This window comes from Cucurbita moschata, unplaced genomic scaffold (genome assembly GCF_002738365.1).
Source record: "Cucurbita moschata cultivar Rifu unplaced genomic scaffold, Cmos_1.0 Cmo_Scf00019, whole genome shotgun sequence".
NCBI classification, from domain to species: Eukaryota; Viridiplantae; Streptophyta; class Magnoliopsida; order Cucurbitales; family Cucurbitaceae; genus Cucurbita; species Cucurbita moschata.
The window spans coordinates 2,509,672-2,527,809 of NW_019268535.1; the positions used below are offsets into that span (position 1 = coordinate 2,509,672).

The window sequence follows — 18,138 nt, forward strand, 5'->3', positions numbered from 1 at the left end:
TTTTTTTTTTTTTTTTTTTTTTTTTTACATTCAAACGTTAATTTAGTAGTAGTGTTTGTTTGGTTCTTTCCTTTTTCTTTTATTGGACGTCTTTGAACTCGGTTTCTCTCTTGTCCCTTTCATGCAAAGATTTGGTTCTATTCAATTAGTCTCGAATTCGAGATTTTCGATTACCTGATTGAACAAGGTAAAGCTATTTGAAGAATCTTTACGAGATAACTTCGGAACAGTGTTTAGGATCCACCTTTGCACCTTCGTCTTTTTTATAGTCGAGCTACTTTGCTCCTCTCCCTATCGGTCGAGTGGCTTCGTTCCTTCACTTAATTACGACGATAGTGAAAATGTTTGCTTAATCCACCACGACGATAGTGAAAGTTATCTATTTATAATCAAATAAATTACAAGGATATGGAAGAGTAATAAATTGAAAGATATTTATAGTAAGAAGACAAATATCTAGATATTTTGTCTTATAATAAAATATCAAATATGATATATATGTTAACTATAATTTAGTACTAAATATCCTTAACACCTCTTGCAAGCTAAGCGTCGGATTTGAACGAACGTGAAACTTGAATATGAAAATTCAAAGAGAGGTTGAGAAACACTTTTCGTGAAGATGTCAACAACCTGGTTCAGAGGAGGCGTAGAGAAACACTTTCTTGCCCATCGAAAACTGTAGAGGGATCGACACTCAACGGCGATTCTACCTTGGCTTCTGCGAGAATATGTCTAACCCCATGAAGAGGGATCATCGCTTAGCGACAATGCTGCCTTGACTTCGGCGAGAATATGTCTAACTCAAGAAGTAGAAGGGGAAACCTAGAGAAAGAGACAAAGACAATGTTGAAGTCGAAAGAGTCGCCACAATGGGCGAAGGAGCCAATTTTGGCGAGAAAGGCGGCGACGACTTGGTTGGCGAAGAGGCTAGTGCGACACCCATATTCCAAAGGTAAATCTTTGCAGAATTATTAATTACGAGACTTTAGGATGTAAGTCCTAACAATACAGTATTTTTACAACCATCGTAAAATGCTATGCTCATTACGATGACATAAACTCTCAGGGCTTGCGATCTAAATAATCATCATAGTATATGATAATAAGATGGTCAATACGAAGATATCAAATTTTATGGTTTGCGATCCTATTAACCATTATTATATATGATCATGCGATAGTCACTGCATTCCATAAGGTTTGTGATAGTAGAGCTTACCGCACTATTGCACGATGATACCTTAGGGTAATAGCATAAATGCGATCGAGTCAAAATTTAAGCACACAAGATAGTTTGGAGAAGTCGCAAATACAAACAAGAACAGAACGGTTTAATCGAACATTCACTACTTTATTGTGGTTATAAAAAAAAAGTGATTTCGAGAATGAAGAATATCGAAAATGGTGAGATGAGAAACTATTGCTAGAACTTTGAGTGTCCAGATGGGTTGAAGAGAGAAACGAAACATTCATTACAAGGGTGTGGAAACCCTTATCTAGTAGACACATTTTAAAACCGTGAGGCTGAAGGCTATACGTAATGGGTCAAAACAGATAATATCTATAACAGCGGGTTTGAGTTGTTACAAATGGTATCAAAGCTAGACATTGGACAATGTGCCAGCGAGGTCGTTGGGCTCCAAAGAAGGTGAATTGTGAGGTCCCACATCAGTTGTGACGTTTTAAAATCGTGAGACTGCGATGATACCTAACAGGCCAAAGCGGATGACGTCTGCTAGCACTGGGCTTGGACGTGTCACAAAACGGTCAACAACTAATGTTAGAAAAACCCCAAACCGTGAAACGTTAGATTGTTTTATAATTTCCTTTTTTAAAAATCAAATAATTTTGGAAGTTTTTTTTCTTTTTCAAATTAATTAGGCAATTTCCCTATCTACAAAGGGCAAGCAATCGGCAGGGCACCGTAGTAGCTTGGGCGCTTCGCCGTGCAGTGGTCGGCCATTCATCGGACCAGAGATCCGCTCCAATTCGGTCTCCGATTCCCAATAACTCCGCCAAGTTTATAACACACAGTCTCCGCCTTCCCTACCGATTACTTTTCTTGTTTCGACATTCTCCTTCTTCTTCTCCTCCTCGTTGCCGGCAGTAGGGCGAAGATTTGAGTGTAACGGCGACGCAGCAAACTTTTCTCAGGTGTGTCAAGTTTCTAAAGCTAGCTAACATGTAATTTCATTCTCATGTTCTATCGCAACCGGAGTTGTTTCAATCCCACTCCTTAAACCGGAGTTTTTTCTCCGTCCCGTCATTTGTGAATTTGAATGTAGCGTAGTGAATGTTGACATTGTTTGGGTGTTTTGTGGTTGTGATTCTAGAAATTCATTGAAGAATCGAATAAGGGGAGGAGTAATTCAAATGATTTAATGTAGGAATTAGGAAGCCGATACTCTCTTTTAACCTATAATATTTCAACCTGGAAGAGGAATATACTGTGGCTGTTCTTTATCATTAGGAGCTTATTTAATCTGCATTGTGGTAGAATTGGAGGAGGAATTGTTTGGGTCTTTTGTGGTTGTGGTTCTCGAAATTCACCGAAGAATCGAAAACGGGGAGGAGTAGATCAAATGGTTTTATGTAGGCATTAAGCCTATGAGAAAGGAATCTAACTGTATAAACTCAATTCTTTTTCTGGATTTGATGGATTGGGATTGGCGGATTGCACAATTGAATGAGCATACCGATTAAGATTCATGAATCAAAATGGAGCGTTACTCTAAAGGAAGCAGTACAGACCATATCTTGTATCATGCCAATTTGTTCTTAGCATTTCTTGATATGGGGCATTTGTTTGAAGATTACTTCCTTTTGCCAAAACTTGAATTTCATTATATTGATAATTCTTACCTGTTTTTTGGGACAAGGGGACGTGGGCATGGCTGGTTTTCTTTGAAGTTGTATTTGCTGTGGTTGCTTAATCCTGATAGGTATTTAGATTTTTGAAGGGCAGTAGCACTTGTAGATGATAAAATGAATAAAAATTAGCTATCAACTTTCGAAAATTTACTTCATTTTCCAATCTCAATTTCATCGTCAAAAGTTTCAACAAGCTTGAATTCATTGTTTTCACATCTTGTGCTCCATGAATGTTTTGAGGGTGGAGGACAATCTTTTATGTGGTCCATGATTATGAGAATGTTTTGCAATTACGACGTTATTGTGAGATCCCATATCGATTGGGGAGGAGAACGAAACATTCTTTATAAGGGTGTGGAAACCTCTCCTTAGCAAACGAGTTTTAAAACCTTGAAGGGAAGCCCGAAAGGGAAAGCCCAAAGAGGACAATATTTGCTGAATCAGAGCCAGATACTGGGCGGTGTGCCACCGAAGACGCTGGACCTCGGAGGGGGTGGATTGTGAGATTCCACATCGATTGGAGATGGGAACAAGTGCCAGCGAGGACTCTGGCCCTAAAGGGGGGTGGATTGTGAAATCCCACATCGGTTGGGGAGGAGAACGAAACATTCTTTAGAAGGGTGTGGAAACCTCTCCCTACGTTTTAAAAACCTTCAGGGAATCCCAAAAGGAAAAATCCAAAGAGGTCAATATAAGATAGCGGTGGGCTTGAGCTGTTACACTTGTGATTCTAAATGATCGGATGACTTTGCTTTTGCAGTCATTTGGAGGGATGTCTCTCCCCAGCCTCTAGACTGCTTTGTTTTCTCTTTTCGTTCAATCCGCTTCTTATAGAAAAACAGAAAAGAAGAAAGAGGGACAGACAACTTAATACTGTCCCAGTTTCAATCTTTCTTGTTGGAGTGCTCTTTAATCTGTTGTCTGGCCAAGTTGCTGAAGTTTCTTCCCCTATGTTGCCTTATTTGCCTCTTTTTTGTCTGTTCATTTAACAAAATCCAATGATTTCCCAGTGTATCAGGCAACGTTGTAAAGATACATAAATGGCTGAAGCAAACAACTCAAGTTCAGAGTCCTTAAATTCTCAAGTTGTATATCGTTGTAAGAAGTGTCGTAGAATTGTTGCTACACAAGAGAGTATAGTCACCCATGAAAGAGGAAAAGGTGAACTAAGCTTCAAGTGGAGTAAGAGAAGTGGTAATCAACTCGGACTGCAGAACAAACCAGCTGATTGCACCTCTATATTTGTTGAACCAATGAAATGGATGGAAACCTGTAAGATTAAGCAAAACAAACCCCATTTTCCCTCTGTTTCGACTCGCTCGTATGCAAAATCGACTAACTTTTTCGTTTTTGTTCATGATCGAACAGTACAAGACGGCCACGTGGAAGAGAAACTCGTGTGTATTGGCTGCAAAGCTCGCTTGGGTTCCTTCAACTGGGCTGGCATGCAGTGCAGCTGCGGAGCTTGGGTTAATCCTGCTTTTCAACTACACAAAAGCAGATTAGACGAATGCCTGATGTGAATATATTAGCAAGAAACTAAAGGTTAGTTTCTATCAGTTTATGAAGCAATGCTATAGGTTTTGTTTTCATAGAACTAGAAATCTAGCAAACTTCAATCTTTGAATACTGATTATGGGAAAGGAAATTTTGAATACAATATAGAGTTCTATGTTCTGAACAATTACTCCCTCCATTGTCGTCTACTTTTTCTTTACATTCCTTTTTTCTATCTCTTGTTGATGATCGTCATACTATCTCTATACCTTAACTTAAAGTCTCATATCATTGGTTTTGAAGAAAATGTTGAGGGGATACAACCCTTTTGAATCCATGAATTCGGCGAGCAATTCGATTAGGGGGAAGGTCGAGCAATTGTATAATATATTGGCTGAACTTTGCGTTTTAACTCAAAAGATACTTCTGAACTTTCAAGAGTTTCAATAATATTTTTAACCTAAAAAAGAACAAAAAAAATCTAAAAAATACCTTAAATTTTCTAAAGCGTTTAAAAGTATTATCAGGATAGAAATGGAAAATACATTTTCTATTTAATTTTCAAAAGTTTCATTAATACCAAAAACACCCTTTAAACTTTTATTTTTAAAATACCAAAAACACCCTTTAAATAGACTCTTTTCATTCATATATTGACAGTAAAAAAAATTTGAACTTTTAAAATTTTGTGAGTATTTTTTTTTTTAACCTAGTAAGTAAATGCATTTTTTAATTTTTTTTTAAGAAGTTGTAATATATTATTATTGAATATTTCTAAAGTTTATGAGTATTTTGAAATACTTCAAAAAAAATTTAAGATTATTTTTTAAACAAAATAGATTTCCATCCAAAAATAGTATGTGTTTTATAAATTTCTTTAAAAATTTAAAGAGTATTATTTAAAGTTCAAATTTCAAAAATATTTTTATTAGTTTAGCCTACATCTTACGTGGCAGTCATCGGCGGCCTTTTATATTCAACAAGCCCAATAATGTGACTAGAAGGCCCAATATGGCTTTGTTTGGGCCCACGTGCAGTTCAGTTGAGACATGCGGCCCATTTTCGAAATTCATCTCTTTCCCGCTGATCTTCCGCATAGTCACACGACACCCCCCAACTCCGTAATGCCGCTGGAAGAGGGATGTTTCTTAGGGTTCGCACTTCGCTCAAATCGCTGAAATTTTCTTCACCACCGTATTGTTCTTCGGTGAAATCTCTGCAGCGGTTTATAATTTTCTCATCTTTAGGAAACGCTCAAGCTGATGCGTTGAATTTATTGCCTCCAACCTTGTCTCTCCTATGTCGGGCTCCTGCAAGAATTGCAGCGGCAGGTCGCTCTTCCGCGACGATGTTTCCGGCAATCTGATTTGCTCCTCCTGCGGTATTGTTCAGGAATTTGACAACTATGATGCCCAGCTTGGCGGTCTCAATGGTCCGCAGGGCACATTCGTCCGCGTTGGAACCTCAGGTTCGGGCAGTGTTTTGAATTATAAGGATAAGAAAATCTATGAGGCTCAAAACATTATTGAAGATATTACGTTTAGGTTAGGGTTTTCTGCTTCCAAATCTAACGATGTTAGGATTTTAGTATCGACGATTACAGAGGGTGAGTATGGACAAGGCGATTGGTTCTCAATTCTCGTTGGTGCCTGTTCTTACGTTTCTATGCGCAAGGATAATCGTCCATTGCCAATGTCGGAGGTTGCATCGACCATTGAGTGTGATCTTCATGAACTTGGCAGAATGGTTCTCAGAGTTGTCGATTTTTTGGATTTGAAAGGGCCTGCGTTTCCCGGTTTTGATATTGTGGGGTCATTGGAGCGGGCGGCAAGGAATTCACCGTCTTTCTCAAAAGTAGAAGCGGATACACTGGACGTAATAGTTAAGCAAGGAATCTTTTTGTTACAGTGTGCTATGAAATGGTTTCTGACGACTGGGCGGCAACCACTACCCATGGTGGCTGCTGTGTTGGTTCTGGTGTCAGGACTGAATGAGGTTAATGTTAGTATCGATGATGTAGCCATGGAGGTTCATGCCAAGGTTTCTACATGTAAGAAGAGGTACAGAGAACTTTTGGGGGCACTTGTAGAAGTTGGCAAAAAGTTGCCTTGGGGAAAAGATATCACCAAAAGGAATATTGTGAAGAATGCTCCTTTCGTGATCCAATATATGGAGTTGAAATCAATGTCAAATACCTGTGGTCGGGGGAAGAATTTCGAGGATGTAGGGATCGATTTGCAGGCTGCAGTGAGTGAGTGTTTAAGAAAAGAGCTACAGTATGAAAGTGAGGTCAATAATTTAGAAGATGATTCTCAGTATTTTGAGTTAATAGGCAATAGTTGGCGTGATGAATCGAGTTGTGATGATCGAAACAAACTCAACATTTCCCATGAATGTTTATCCTTGATTTATACTAAGTTTTTGGATGAAATGGCTCATCTCAGGTCATCGGGCGGGATTAATGAAATCTATGGAAGAAAGCTGGGAAGAAAAGCTGGTTTTCAGTCAAGTACGGAGTGGTGGGAGGGAAAATCACAATTAAGCAAAAAGCTTCTACTGCATCAATTATTGGAGACTGATGTAGGATTGAATGGTATGCCGCCTTCATTTGTAACTAGTTGCAATGCATACAAAAGGAGGAAGGAGAAAATAAACGCTGCTAAGAATCGAATCCAGAGGATCATGCTTCCTTCAAACACTGCGATTGGCAATGTAAATGCCGAGAAGGAAAGAAAGCGTAAGAGAGCTATCGGTATCGAATGGGAAGATATAATAATCGAAACCCTTCTTCTTCATGATGTGAAAGAGGAGGAAATTGAGAAGGGTCATTACAATGCATTGCTGGACTTGCATGTATTCAGTTCTTGGAGGTCTTAGAGCTTTCCGCATGTATACAATGTTCAAAATGTATAGACAGGAGAGGGAAACGAAGTGTACAGTATCCAGCACGAATCGTATTCTAAAACTTTGTCCATTAACAGCAAGAGGAGTTGTTTCTCGTTTGATTTGTTGATTGATGAAGTTTTGAGGTATATATATCTATGAATGCAAACTATGTAGCCATTGCTTGGAATTCTGGTTGGCAATTCAGATGATGTGTTCGGGTAGAAAGCCACTCCTATTTGTTTCTTAATGTTTGTTCTCTTGCCACTTCCTGGGGCTCACACTTTCTAAAAAATTTGCAGGAAACTACATTACAATGACGTGTACGACGAGTAGCGCTTTGCTTTCGGGGATTCAGAAGAATACCCTTCTCCCTTCTTCATTATCTGGGGGGAAAGGAACCGTCTCGTCCTTTCTCGAAAGTAGTCTCTGCCTCAATGGATCTCCAACAACTCAACCTCAACTCCTGAATGGTGGCTTAAGGAAGCAAGAAGGCTCGCGGAACACAATAAGATAAATGTGATAGATAGCTAGACATACAACAGGAAAACTAAACTAAGAAGATGGATAGACGGTTGTGAGATGAGAAGAGATCACGTGAACATGGTCAACTATAAATTATTATGTTTACGATTCGTCATCAATTCCGGGTGGCAACTTTTAGTCCTATTTTATTTAATACAATAAGGTGACTTGGTTATGTGTAGAACAATAATTGAACCTACTATTAAAGAAAAAATCATATAGACTAAATTGATCAGTTAAGCTCATGGTTCATCGTTTATGTGACATCCGAGTAAATGAGAGGTATGTGAATGAACTATATATTAAAGAATCGATCTTTTGCAAATAACCTATGACTAACATCGTTTCATATATATATTTTTCCATTGCTTCAAGAATATATTTTTATTCACTTTTGTTTAAGTTATCTTGAATTAAAAATGAATCAGAAATGTCATTATTATTTAAAAATTATGATAAGTAAGTCATTATTATTTAAAATTATGATCGGTAAGATGTCATTATTATTTAAAATTATGGTTATTATTATTTAAAATTATGATAAGTAAATGTCGTTAATTATTATTATTTAAAATTATGATAAGTAAAACGTCATTAAAAAAAATAAATAAGGAAAGAATATGATTTATAAGGAGTAATTTTTTATTTTTTTTAAGTTTAAGGTTATTAATGCCGGTTTTTTAATTTTTTTAAATATAATAAAATATTGGCTATATTCTTTAAAAAGAATTTTAAAAAAAAGTTTATTAGTAATTTTTTTTTGAAGGTGTCCTCTCACACAAACAAAATTTAAAGATAATATATTTTTAATTATTTAAAATTTATGAATATTATTAAATGTTTTGAAATTTGATAAATATTTTTATTACAAAAAAAATTAGTCATTTTTATTAAATCAGCATTTTGTTTTCATTATTGACACCATAATCAATGGCGGTTCTCCCCAGAACAGACGACTGATTCGGCGGCGATTTTAGGGCCTTCTCTCTCTCTCTCTCTCTCTCTCCGCCGCTCCTTTTTGGGTTGGAGGGCATCAGCTTTCGCCTGAATCATCGAAGAAGAGGATAACGAACGTTGTGGCTTCTTGTTGACTCCACTTGGACAACGATTTCACTCCTCTCTATAAATATATGGCATTGGCGCCTTTTATTCACGCCCGCTCTTGCTACAACCACATTTTTGGCCGTCCAAGAACCGGTTCTTCTCATGAACCTTTAGGGACCTCGTCGTTTTCTTCTTCCTCTTCCTCCTCTCCCTCCTGTTCTTCGTCTGGTACTTCTCGCCCTCTCCTTTTTGGCTACGTTTCTTATTTGCGCTATTGTTGTTGTTGTTGTTTATTAATTAAATGTTAAATGAAGAATTTGAGTTCCTGTTGTTGAATTGAAAGTGAATAAGGGAATTGGGTTTTATTTTGTTTTTTTTTTTGTTTTCCTTACCGCATTGATCTAAACGTGAAGATGACGACGATCGGAGTGGGTTATCTCGTTTTTCTATAGCTGGATGAACAAATCTTCCGAATATCACGTATCGTTTTAAATTCGCGAATTCTTCGCTTGAGATTTTCAGTCTCCTGTATGTAATTGTGGATTCTTGTTACAAAACTGTACTGTACTAAGGTAGTGTAAAATAGGGTTTTCGATGGCATGGAGATGTAATGCAAACCTACCGTTGGTGGATGAGGATAAATGCCTCCATCCTTCCACGGGAACGCAAGTGTTCGTACTATGAGCTATGAAATTAGCCATGCAATCGATGGCTTATAGCTCAAAAGTAACCTTCCTAATGGTTAAACTCATGGTTTTTTTTTTTTTTTTTTTTTTTCCTTCTTACATTTCATTTTCATGGATGAGAAGTGAAGGTTATATTTCTATAAAAAAATCTTTAGCAGGTAATATGAATGCACTGCTGTGACTTTCATTCTCATATAGGCTTATTTCCTCTTGCTAATGGTTCCTTTGCCCTATTTTGTCATTGTGGGAGCACATTTCAATCCAATGCTACACCACACTACAACTTTTTTAGAAAGGCCCTGCTTAATCATGAATACATGTTCATAAATCTTTTTCTTGTTTTGGATGTATTTGCTTTTAGAACCGATTTCAATACTTTCTCCTGACTCCAATGAACTTGAAGTTTGTAACATACATCAGTTTGATTTTTTTTTTCCTGAAATTTATCTGTGCTTAACTATTTGTTTTGGATTCTAGATTTTTTTTCTTCCGTTCTTTATTTATTTATTTTATTTAAGCTGGTTACAAGTTTTCTCTTTTACATGCCATTGATGGACATCAGCAAAATTTATGCATTGCAGACTTGAATCTCAGTTGGAGAGTATTTGGTCTTGGACCTCAAGGTATGAGTAATTCAACCCAGAGAACATTCTTATCATCAAGCAGCTTTGGAAATGTACGAAACGAGCCAGATCACCTTCTTGTCCTTGTTCATGGCATCATGGCTAGGTATCCTTTGATTACACCTTATGATTGCTTGTTACCAGATTAGATAGTAAGTAAAACAAGATTAAAAGGGAATCATATTTCTAACTTCTTATGAAACATGCATATATTTCGCTGAATATCTGTGGTTTTTTGGGGATTATTAGAGTTCAAATGTAGTAGTAGATCTATAAACTGATTCTCACATAAAGTTTTTGTTTAGCCAATTCAAACATATTTAGATAGCTATCAGAAAATCTCTCTTTCTCTCCCAGCCCGCCTTCCCCCCTCTCTCTTTTGATTACTGCATTTATTATGTAGCCCAAGTGATTGGACTTACTTTGAAGCAGAGTTAAAAAGGCGTCTTGGAAGAAACTTTGTAATATATGGTATGTTCTTCTTCATGTGAGAATATGTCACCATCCATGCTTAATGGAATATCAAACATTGCAATATAAGCATGTACATGTTACAATATTTCTAAAATGCAGGAAGCATCAAGATGAGTGTAATATTTACGACTTTTGCATTTTTGTTTGAAAGTAAAAGGTGAATCTCTGAGGTTGTTCTTGAGATTTGTATAATATTGGTTCTGTTACTTCCATGTGGAGCTCTGGCTTTAAGTTCTTTTTAAACTATTCTCCTTTTGTTACCTTCTATTCCTAAACATCTCATGCATCTCAAACAAAAACTCCAACCAAACGACCTCTAAAAGTAATTTGGAGAAAGGCCACCTTATGGTCAATTGGAATTTTTGAGTTCAAAGCACCCTGACGTGCCATGCAGAAAATGGATATGTGGCTGCATTTCTTGAGCCAATGTAGTGTCTGGTGTTTGTTTGATTGATAAAAGTCTAGAGTTGAAGCTGTTTGAAGGATTTATGAGGGTAGATAAGAATCACTTTCTTAGCTCCATAATTGCTTCAATCTTCCTCGAGTCCTTTCGTTTTTGAGACTCCTGGGGCTTAAAGTCAACATGTATAAAGCATTGTTGGTGGGCTTAAATATTAAATCTGAGGTGCTTGACTAGATATAGTTGTGCTGAAAGATTTTTGATTCTCAATTACCTTGGATTTCCCATGGTGGTCCCTCTTTGCTCAATTTTGGAAATTACCGAATTGATCTGGGAACCACTAAAAGGTAAAAAGGCTCTTAATTCTGAGGGAAAGAGATTAACTCTGTGGCAGGTTCTTCCCAATGTTCATACATATTACTTGTCTCTTATCAATATCTTAGTTAAATGTGTTTGTATGCTTGAGAAAGTGCATGCATGCGTTCCATCCACTGTGAAGGTGTTGGTTATGGTGGATGGTGCTACCTCGTGCATTGGGAGTCAGTTTTCATTACCGTTTGTTTCCAAGGGCTCTGTTTTGGTAATCCTAGGAGTATAAAGCATGATCCGTCTCTTTAAGTGTGAGGTTCTCTAGGAACTTGGTTCTCTGTTGCAAAATAACAGCTTGAAAATATGGTTTGGAGGAGCTTGAGTCGACTGCATTTTGTTCTTTAAATGGTAGTAGGAAGGTCCCTAGCTACCAAATTGCTAAATGTAAGCCACATATCAATGGTTGCTCCTCTCTTACTAATGCTACTGTTTTTCTGTAAAATTTTATCATTACCAATTCTGACGTATGTACAACGAATTAGGCTTTTAAGTATGCCCATCATCAAGTAACCAGTTAGACAACAGTTATCTCCACTTTCTATCCATCTTCTACATTTCTCCTTAGTATGATGCTCATCTTATATTTTAGTCTTCTTATATTTGTAGCAAGTTCCTCAAATGCTTTTACTAAATCTTTCACTGGAATTGATGGAGCGGGAAAGAGATTAGCTGATGAGGTAAGTCTTGATCCATTAAGATACTATATTTCTTAAGACAGTTTTTCAGATTTGGATTATATGTATTCTAGCTCATTGAAAGGTACATGCAATTTCATGATCTGTACGACAAGCAGGTCGTGCAAGTTGTAAAGAAAACAGAGAGCTTAAAAAGGATTTCTTTTTTGGCTCATTCACTTGGTGGTTTGATAGCGAGATATGCTATTGCTGTCCTTTACCATAACTCAAATACCTTAAGTAGCACACTAAATGGTCCTTGCAATTCTTCAAAAAGAGGTGTGGTTGCAGGACTAGAGCCAATCAGTTTCATTACCTTGGCAACGCCTCATTTGGGAGTGAGAGGTAACAAGCAGGTTTGTCTTTGACAGTATTACGTCTCTACATCTCACTGAATGAAAATTTGGTAATTCTTAATGTAAATTCTACCTGAGACTTCATGTTCTTGCTATGGTTAGGCTTGCGAGTTTTAAACTTGTTGGATAACTATATAGACTTTGTTAAACTTACTATTGGCCTGGGTTTAAATTATGTTGACCACCTATTCTACCTAGGATATTAAATATTCTTGGAGTTTCCTCATTTTCAATTGTTATAGAGTTGGCCAATTATTTCTCGGGGTTGATCAAGTATGCAAAAATGAATTCAGACACCTAAGTTTATAAAAAAGGAACAGTTTCTTTAGGCTAAGATATTTGGTAGTTTTGTATGCTTTATATTGGTTGGTCCATGAACAATTTTCTATTTCATTATAAAAAATTGTTAAAAAGAAAAAAAATTAATTTCAGAACTTGAATGGATGAAATTAAAATTTTAAGATTTTTTCTTGTGAGCTAAAGTGTCACAATTGCACTTTTCTTCGCAACAGATTTTGCGATTGTGTGACACCCACTCTCAACATCAAGTGAGTCAAGCCAATTTGGATTCGTGTCGCCTACGGCCTGGCAACGTATGCTCAAGCCTTTGGTCTCATTTTGAGAAGAAGGTCTTAGAAAAATAGGGCAGAGAGATTTTCGAAAGCGAGTTTGGAAGTAGGAGAGGAGACTCATTTTGAGGGAAGGTCTTAGAAAAATGGGGCAGAGAGATTTTCGAAAGCTAGTTTGGAAGTAGGAGAGGAGACTCATTTTGAGGGAAGGTCTTAGAAAAATGGGGCAGAGAGATTTTCGAAAGCTAGTTTGGAAGTAGGAGAGGAGACTCATTTTGAGAGAAGGTCTTAGAAAAATGGGGCAGAGAGATTTTCGAAAGCTAGTTTGGAAGTAGGAGAGGAGACTCATTTTGAGAGAAGGTCTTAGAAAAATGGGGCAGAGATTTTCGAAAGCGAGTTTGGAAGTAGGAATGAAAGGAGATTTGAAAGCGTTATATTATAAGCAAAAGGCAACATAACGGCTTAAATAACATATAACTTCGAGTAGGGAGAACTTGACAATTAGTTGCATCCCCTATAGTACATTTGAGGCGATTTAGGTCTGGCTGGCCTAGATGTGATTTCGGCAACGATCCTACAAAATCAGGGGAGGAGTTGACAACTTGTCAACTTCTCCTATACTACATATACATATAGTACATTTTGTGATTTAGGTCTGACAGACCTAGACATGATTTCATTGCGTCGCATAAACAAAAAATATAGTAGTAAGGCAATACAACATGAAATTAAATAAAGAGTTCGATATGGCATGGTATGCGGCCACAGGCAACACGCCTTGGACGAGCATGATCGTGACATCTTCCCCCACCTAATTGGTTGACGTTCTTGTCAACCGACTATTTCCGAACTCGGTGATATGGATTGCAGTGGAGTCTAGATTTTCGACGCGTTCCCAGCATGTTTCTTCCAGGAGGTTCTTCCATTTGACCAGGAATTCTCGAGTCTTCACACTTTCCTAACTCTATCAGCCAGGATTACTTCTATTTCTTTGGTGTTCTTCTAGTTTAGATCGAGAATTCTTGGTCAAATGGAAGAACCTCCCTACGGAAGAAACAAGTTGGGAACGTGTCGAAGATCTGGACTCCGTTGCAATCCACATCACTGAGTTCGAAAATACGAAAATAGTTGGTTGACAGGGACGTTAACTAATAGGTGGGAGAGGATGTCACGGTCATGCTCGTCCAGGGTGTGTTGTCCGTGACCGCATGCCCATGCCACGTCGAACCGCCCATGCACGTCGAACCTTTTATTTAATTTCATGTTGTATTGCCTTACTATTGTATTTTCTGTTTGTATGACTACTCGGTGAAATCATGTCTAGGTTTGCCAGACTTGAATCGCCTTAAATGTACTATAGGGGTGTGTGACTAGTTGTCAACTCCTCCCCCTACTTTTGTATGACCGTTCAGCGAAATCATGTTTAGACTTGCCAGACTTCGGAAAGTTGCTATTTAAGCTGTTGTGTTGTCTTTTGCTTATAGTTATATAACGTTGCTCTCAAATCTTCTTTCATTCTTTTACTTTCAAACTCGCTTTCGAAAATCTCTCTCCCCCCGTTTTCTAAAATCTTCTTCTCGAAACGGGGTTAGAGGCTTGAGCATATGTTGCCTGGTCGTAGGCGACGTGAATCCAAATTGGCTTGACTCATTTGGTGTTGGGAGTGAGTGCCGCACAATCGCAAAGTCTGCTGCCGAGAAAAGTGCAATTGTGATACTTAGTACACAAGTCAAAATCTTAGAATTTTAATTTCATCCAATCACCTTAAAAACTTGAATAGTGAAATTAATTATTTCTTTTCGTAACACTTTCTTAAAATAAAATAGAAATTGTTCGTGGACCAATGAATAAAACATACAAAACTCCGAAATATTTTAGCCTAAAGAAACTGCAAATATTCAACAAATTGGGTTGAAGGGCTCTTATTTTATTTCACTCCACTCTAATGTCGTCGAAAATATTGTCCATGCTTCTTTAAAACAATGTACACTAGAACGGTACTGTTTGAAATAAATTTTATCACTATTGGCACTACAATTCCAATTTCAAGTTATTTGTTTATGGATCCTCATACACTAGATGAAATCGGATATGTTTTTATTGCAAATGTAAACTATTTGAATGGTGTATGTGACATGAACAATTGCAACTATACCATGATTACAAAGTGAAAGCATAATACCTGTTGAGTTTAGTGAAAAGGGGAATGAGAGAGTTATTCTAAGTTGGGTTGATGATAGGATTACTAGACTTCCAATGACTTAACTATCCAGTAATAAAACCAGTCTGATTTATTATGTGCATGCTTCATGTTAGTAGTGGAATTTTCTTTTCATTGATGGATCCTGTGGTCATGTAATTCCACCATAGAATGAAACGCTACCCTGTGTGTAACGTCTCTACCTCCGTTGGTAATACCCAAACCATAAACTTATTTCTAAATGTAATGTTTTAGCTGTAAAATCAAGTTTTTGGCTTACAATATGCTTCCTCTTGTTCATGCACGCAATAGGGGAAATAAATTGTTATGGCAGACATTTTAATAATAGTAATTGGATTTATATTCTGATACTTGGAATGGTCCCTAAACTAGTTAACATTTTCTTTTCTCAGCTTCCTTTTCTTCTGGGACTTCCATTCCTAGAGAAACTGGCTCTACCAATAGCCCCTATTGTCGTGGGTCTAACGGGTAGTCAGCTGTTCCTTACAGATGCAAAACCCGATAAACCGCCACTTCTCTTAAGAATGGCATCTGACTGTGAAGAAGGGAAATTCATGTAAGTTTGAATCTTTGTTCAGTTTGTGGAAAGGCCCCTCAGCCCCTGTTTGTTGTGGATGCTGTCACACAATGGTCGCTATGATGTCTTCTTTTTTTCTTTTTCCTTGCAGATCTGCCCTTTGTGCTTTTCAATCGTGCATTCTTTATGCCAATGTAGCTTATGACCGTATCCACTGAATGCCTTGTACCCTTTTCTTTTTCCTGTTATTTTGTTGATCCTTTTTTATTTGCCTCATTAACCGTATTTTCGTTTTAAACTTCAAATAGATATGGTTGGTTGGCGCACATCATCTATAAGGAGAGAAAATGAAGTTATGCAGGTAATGATTTATTTCATATGTTTCCATTTTATCATGATGGTAAGAAATTCTAACAAGAACATAGTGGGATGATAATCTTGAAGGATATTGGGTCGGGAATAGATATGTTGACACTAGGTAATTACAAGGTCTATACCTTTTAGTTGACTAAATCTTGAAACTAAGATAGAGTTAAGAGGAATGTTTGGTTTAGCCTCCTCTTTTTATTTGATTCTTTATTGATTGTCTATCCATGAGTAAATGGGCTAGCTTGCATGCCACTATTCTCATGGAACAATTAACCTACTATATTTGGTTGCCAAAATAACTCTAGGATATTAAAATAGCGGTGTCCACTGCTTGAACTCACTCCCTCTAGGCCCTTTATTATTTATATGACTCTTCTTGACCACTAGGAGTACCCATAGCGATTTGATTTAGTTTTTGAAAATTGTGCTTGTTTTCTCCCGAACTCTTCACAATAGTTGTCTTTATTCCTAAGGAAACATTTGAGTTCTTAGCCATATTCAGAAACAAAATTGTGGTTCGGAAGGTGTAGGAGTATACGAATGTTGCAAGTATGTGAGTAGTATACATTATCATTCTGACATCTTCTATAATTCTTGGAAGCCCCCTCGCCGATGTTTGGATGGTTACATGCATGTTGTAGACGCAGACTATTATCCTCCTGTTCCCTCTGCGGGTGCCAATTTCCCCCCAGAAGCAGCTCAAAGAAAGGAGGCGGCACAAAAATCACCCATTGCGCACGACACGGTGGATTATTATGAAATCATGGAAGGTACAAAGCCAACTCCAGCAGGAAGTTAAACGTGATTATTAGGTGATTGTTTCCTCGCACGATATCATTGGTGTATTGATGGCCCCTCATTTTCTTTCCAGAGGAGATGATCCGAGGCTTGCAACAGGTGGCATGGAAAAAAGTTGATGTCAGCTTTCACTCCTCATTCTGGCCATTCTTCGCGCATAACAACATCCATGTTCGTTTCTGATCGTTTCCCCATTTCGAGCTATTTCTTCTCGGTTGCTAATACTTATGTATCATGAATTCAGGTGAAAAATGAATGGCTTTACAATGCTGGTGCTGGTGTGGTAGCTCATGTCGCAGACACCCTCAAGCAACAAGAATCATTTTGGCTGGCAGCCCCCACAGGTAGCTAGCTCATAGCGGTGAGTAATATCTGCCTGTGTAGTAGTGTTCAATCATGTTGAAGGATCAGCAGGTTACAAGGATGAGAGAATACCACAGATTATTTGCATTGTCACAGTTTAGTATAGTGTAGCTTGGATGTAAGTAGCTTTGTATATGAGTTTCTCTGCCCATGTAAAAGCTTTGACTACAGAGAAATTAAGGGTAGTTCTACATTTGTTTCTACAGTAATGATGTTGAAGAAGAAACAACATTGATATACTGGTATCTTAAACCAACTTGATAATTAGAAGATTTTACTTGGGAGCTGTTCTGGCCATCTTTGTTGATGATCACTCTATTTATTCTTGTGAAGTCCATTTCTTCTTCCATGTCGCTTTGACTGGTTCCAATTATTGATATTTGTTCTAATGGAGTTGGGTAACTATCTCAATTCTTGCACTGTCAGTAGACTTGGTTTGAGTCGTTTGAGTTTTCATGCATCAGTAGGAAAGCTGTGAGATCAGACGTTGGTTGGAAAGGGAATGAAACATTGCTTATAAGAGTGTGAAAACTTCTCTTTGTCAAACACGTTTTTCTCTAACAAATACGACAAATACGTTTTAAAATCGTGAGGTTAACGACAATACATAATGGACCAAAACGGACAATAACTACTTGCGGAAGACTTAAGTTGTGTTTAGCAAAGTAAAAGTAGATAACATAGGTGCTTGAAATACATTATGTACAGGATTTGGAATTTAGATTTGGTTTTTGATGACCTTAACATTCTACTACATTCTTTGTGACATGATCGTATTATCTACCGTCTTGGATTGCTTTTTCTTGCATCTCTTGCAACAGGTCTTTTTTTGCATGTTTTGTTCTAGAAAAAATCCTACGATATCACCCAATATAGAATTGCTCTAAGCAAAACAT

The 18,138-nt window shown here is 37.4% G+C and overlaps 3 protein-coding genes across 4 annotated transcripts; all 3 read left to right on the forward strand.

Annotated features, from left to right (window-relative positions):
• The first annotated feature begins 1,890 nt into the window (after positions 1 to 1,890).
• Positions 1,891 to 4,558, forward strand: LOC111457110 (probable inactive dual specificity protein phosphatase-like At4g18593). Its single transcript, XM_023099264.1, has 3 exons — positions 1,891 to 2,157; positions 3,885 to 4,146; positions 4,243 to 4,558. The coding sequence occupies exons 2-3, from the start codon at positions 3,915 to 3,917 to the stop codon at positions 4,395 to 4,397; spliced, it is 387 nt and encodes a 128-aa protein (XP_022955032.1). The 5' UTR covers positions 1,891 to 2,157; positions 3,885 to 3,914; the 3' UTR covers positions 4,398 to 4,558.
• A 909-nt stretch (positions 4,559 to 5,467) lies between these two features.
• On the forward strand, positions 5,468 to 7,763 carry LOC111457096 (plant-specific TFIIB-related protein PTF2). Its single transcript, XM_023099245.1, has 2 exons — positions 5,468 to 7,475; positions 7,557 to 7,763. Exon 1 carries the CDS (start codon positions 5,671 to 5,673, stop codon positions 7,246 to 7,248), a length of 1,578 nt encoding a protein of 525 aa, XP_022955013.1. The 5' UTR covers positions 5,468 to 5,670; the 3' UTR covers positions 7,249 to 7,475; positions 7,557 to 7,763.
• Positions 7,764 to 8,701: 938 nt separating this feature from the next.
• Positions 8,702 to 17,552, forward strand: LOC111457098. 2 transcript variants are annotated; one of them, XM_023099247.1, is made up of 11 exons: positions 8,702 to 9,051; positions 10,091 to 10,238; positions 10,536 to 10,603; positions 11,982 to 12,052; positions 12,169 to 12,405; positions 15,588 to 15,751; positions 15,864 to 15,919; positions 16,021 to 16,073; positions 16,683 to 16,851; positions 16,953 to 17,050; positions 17,124 to 17,552. In XM_023099247.1, exons 1-11 carry the CDS (start codon positions 8,910 to 8,912, stop codon positions 17,229 to 17,231), a joined length of 1,314 nt encoding a protein of 437 aa, XP_022955015.1. In that variant the 5' UTR covers positions 8,702 to 8,909; the 3' UTR covers positions 17,232 to 17,552. The 2 variants fall into 2 exon arrangements, with proteins under 2 accessions (XP_022955015.1, XP_022955017.1); XM_023099249.1 differs by lacking the exons at positions 8,702 to 9,051; positions 10,091 to 10,238; positions 10,536 to 10,603 and adding an exon at positions 10,706 to 11,545.
• The last annotated feature ends 586 nt before the right edge of the window (positions 17,553 to 18,138 follow it).

Bases quoted from the DNA above. Each gene is read 5' to 3' on its own strand.
- LOC111457098 (XM_023099247.1), top strand. From the start codon at position 8,910: ATGGCATTGGCGCCTTTTATTCACGCCCGCTCTTGCTACAACCACATT. The intron at 12,053-12,168 runs GTAAGTCTTGAT...TACGACAAGCAG, and splicing joins GAAAGAGATTAGCTGATGAG to GTCGTGCAAGTTGTAAAGAA. The intron at 17,051-17,123 runs GTTCGTTTCTGA...TCATGAATTCAG, and splicing joins TCGCGCATAACAACATCCAT to GTGAAAAATGAATGGCTTTA.
- LOC111457110 (XM_023099264.1), top strand. From the start codon at position 3,915: ATGGCTGAAGCAAACAACTCAAGTTCAGAGTCCTTAAATTCTCAAGTT. The intron at 4,147-4,242 runs GTAAGATTAAGC...ATGATCGAACAG, and splicing joins AATGAAATGGATGGAAACCT to TACAAGACGGCCACGTGGAA.
- LOC111457096 (XM_023099245.1), top strand. From the start codon at position 5,671: ATGTCGGGCTCCTGCAAGAATTGCAGCGGCAGGTCGCTCTTCCGCGAC.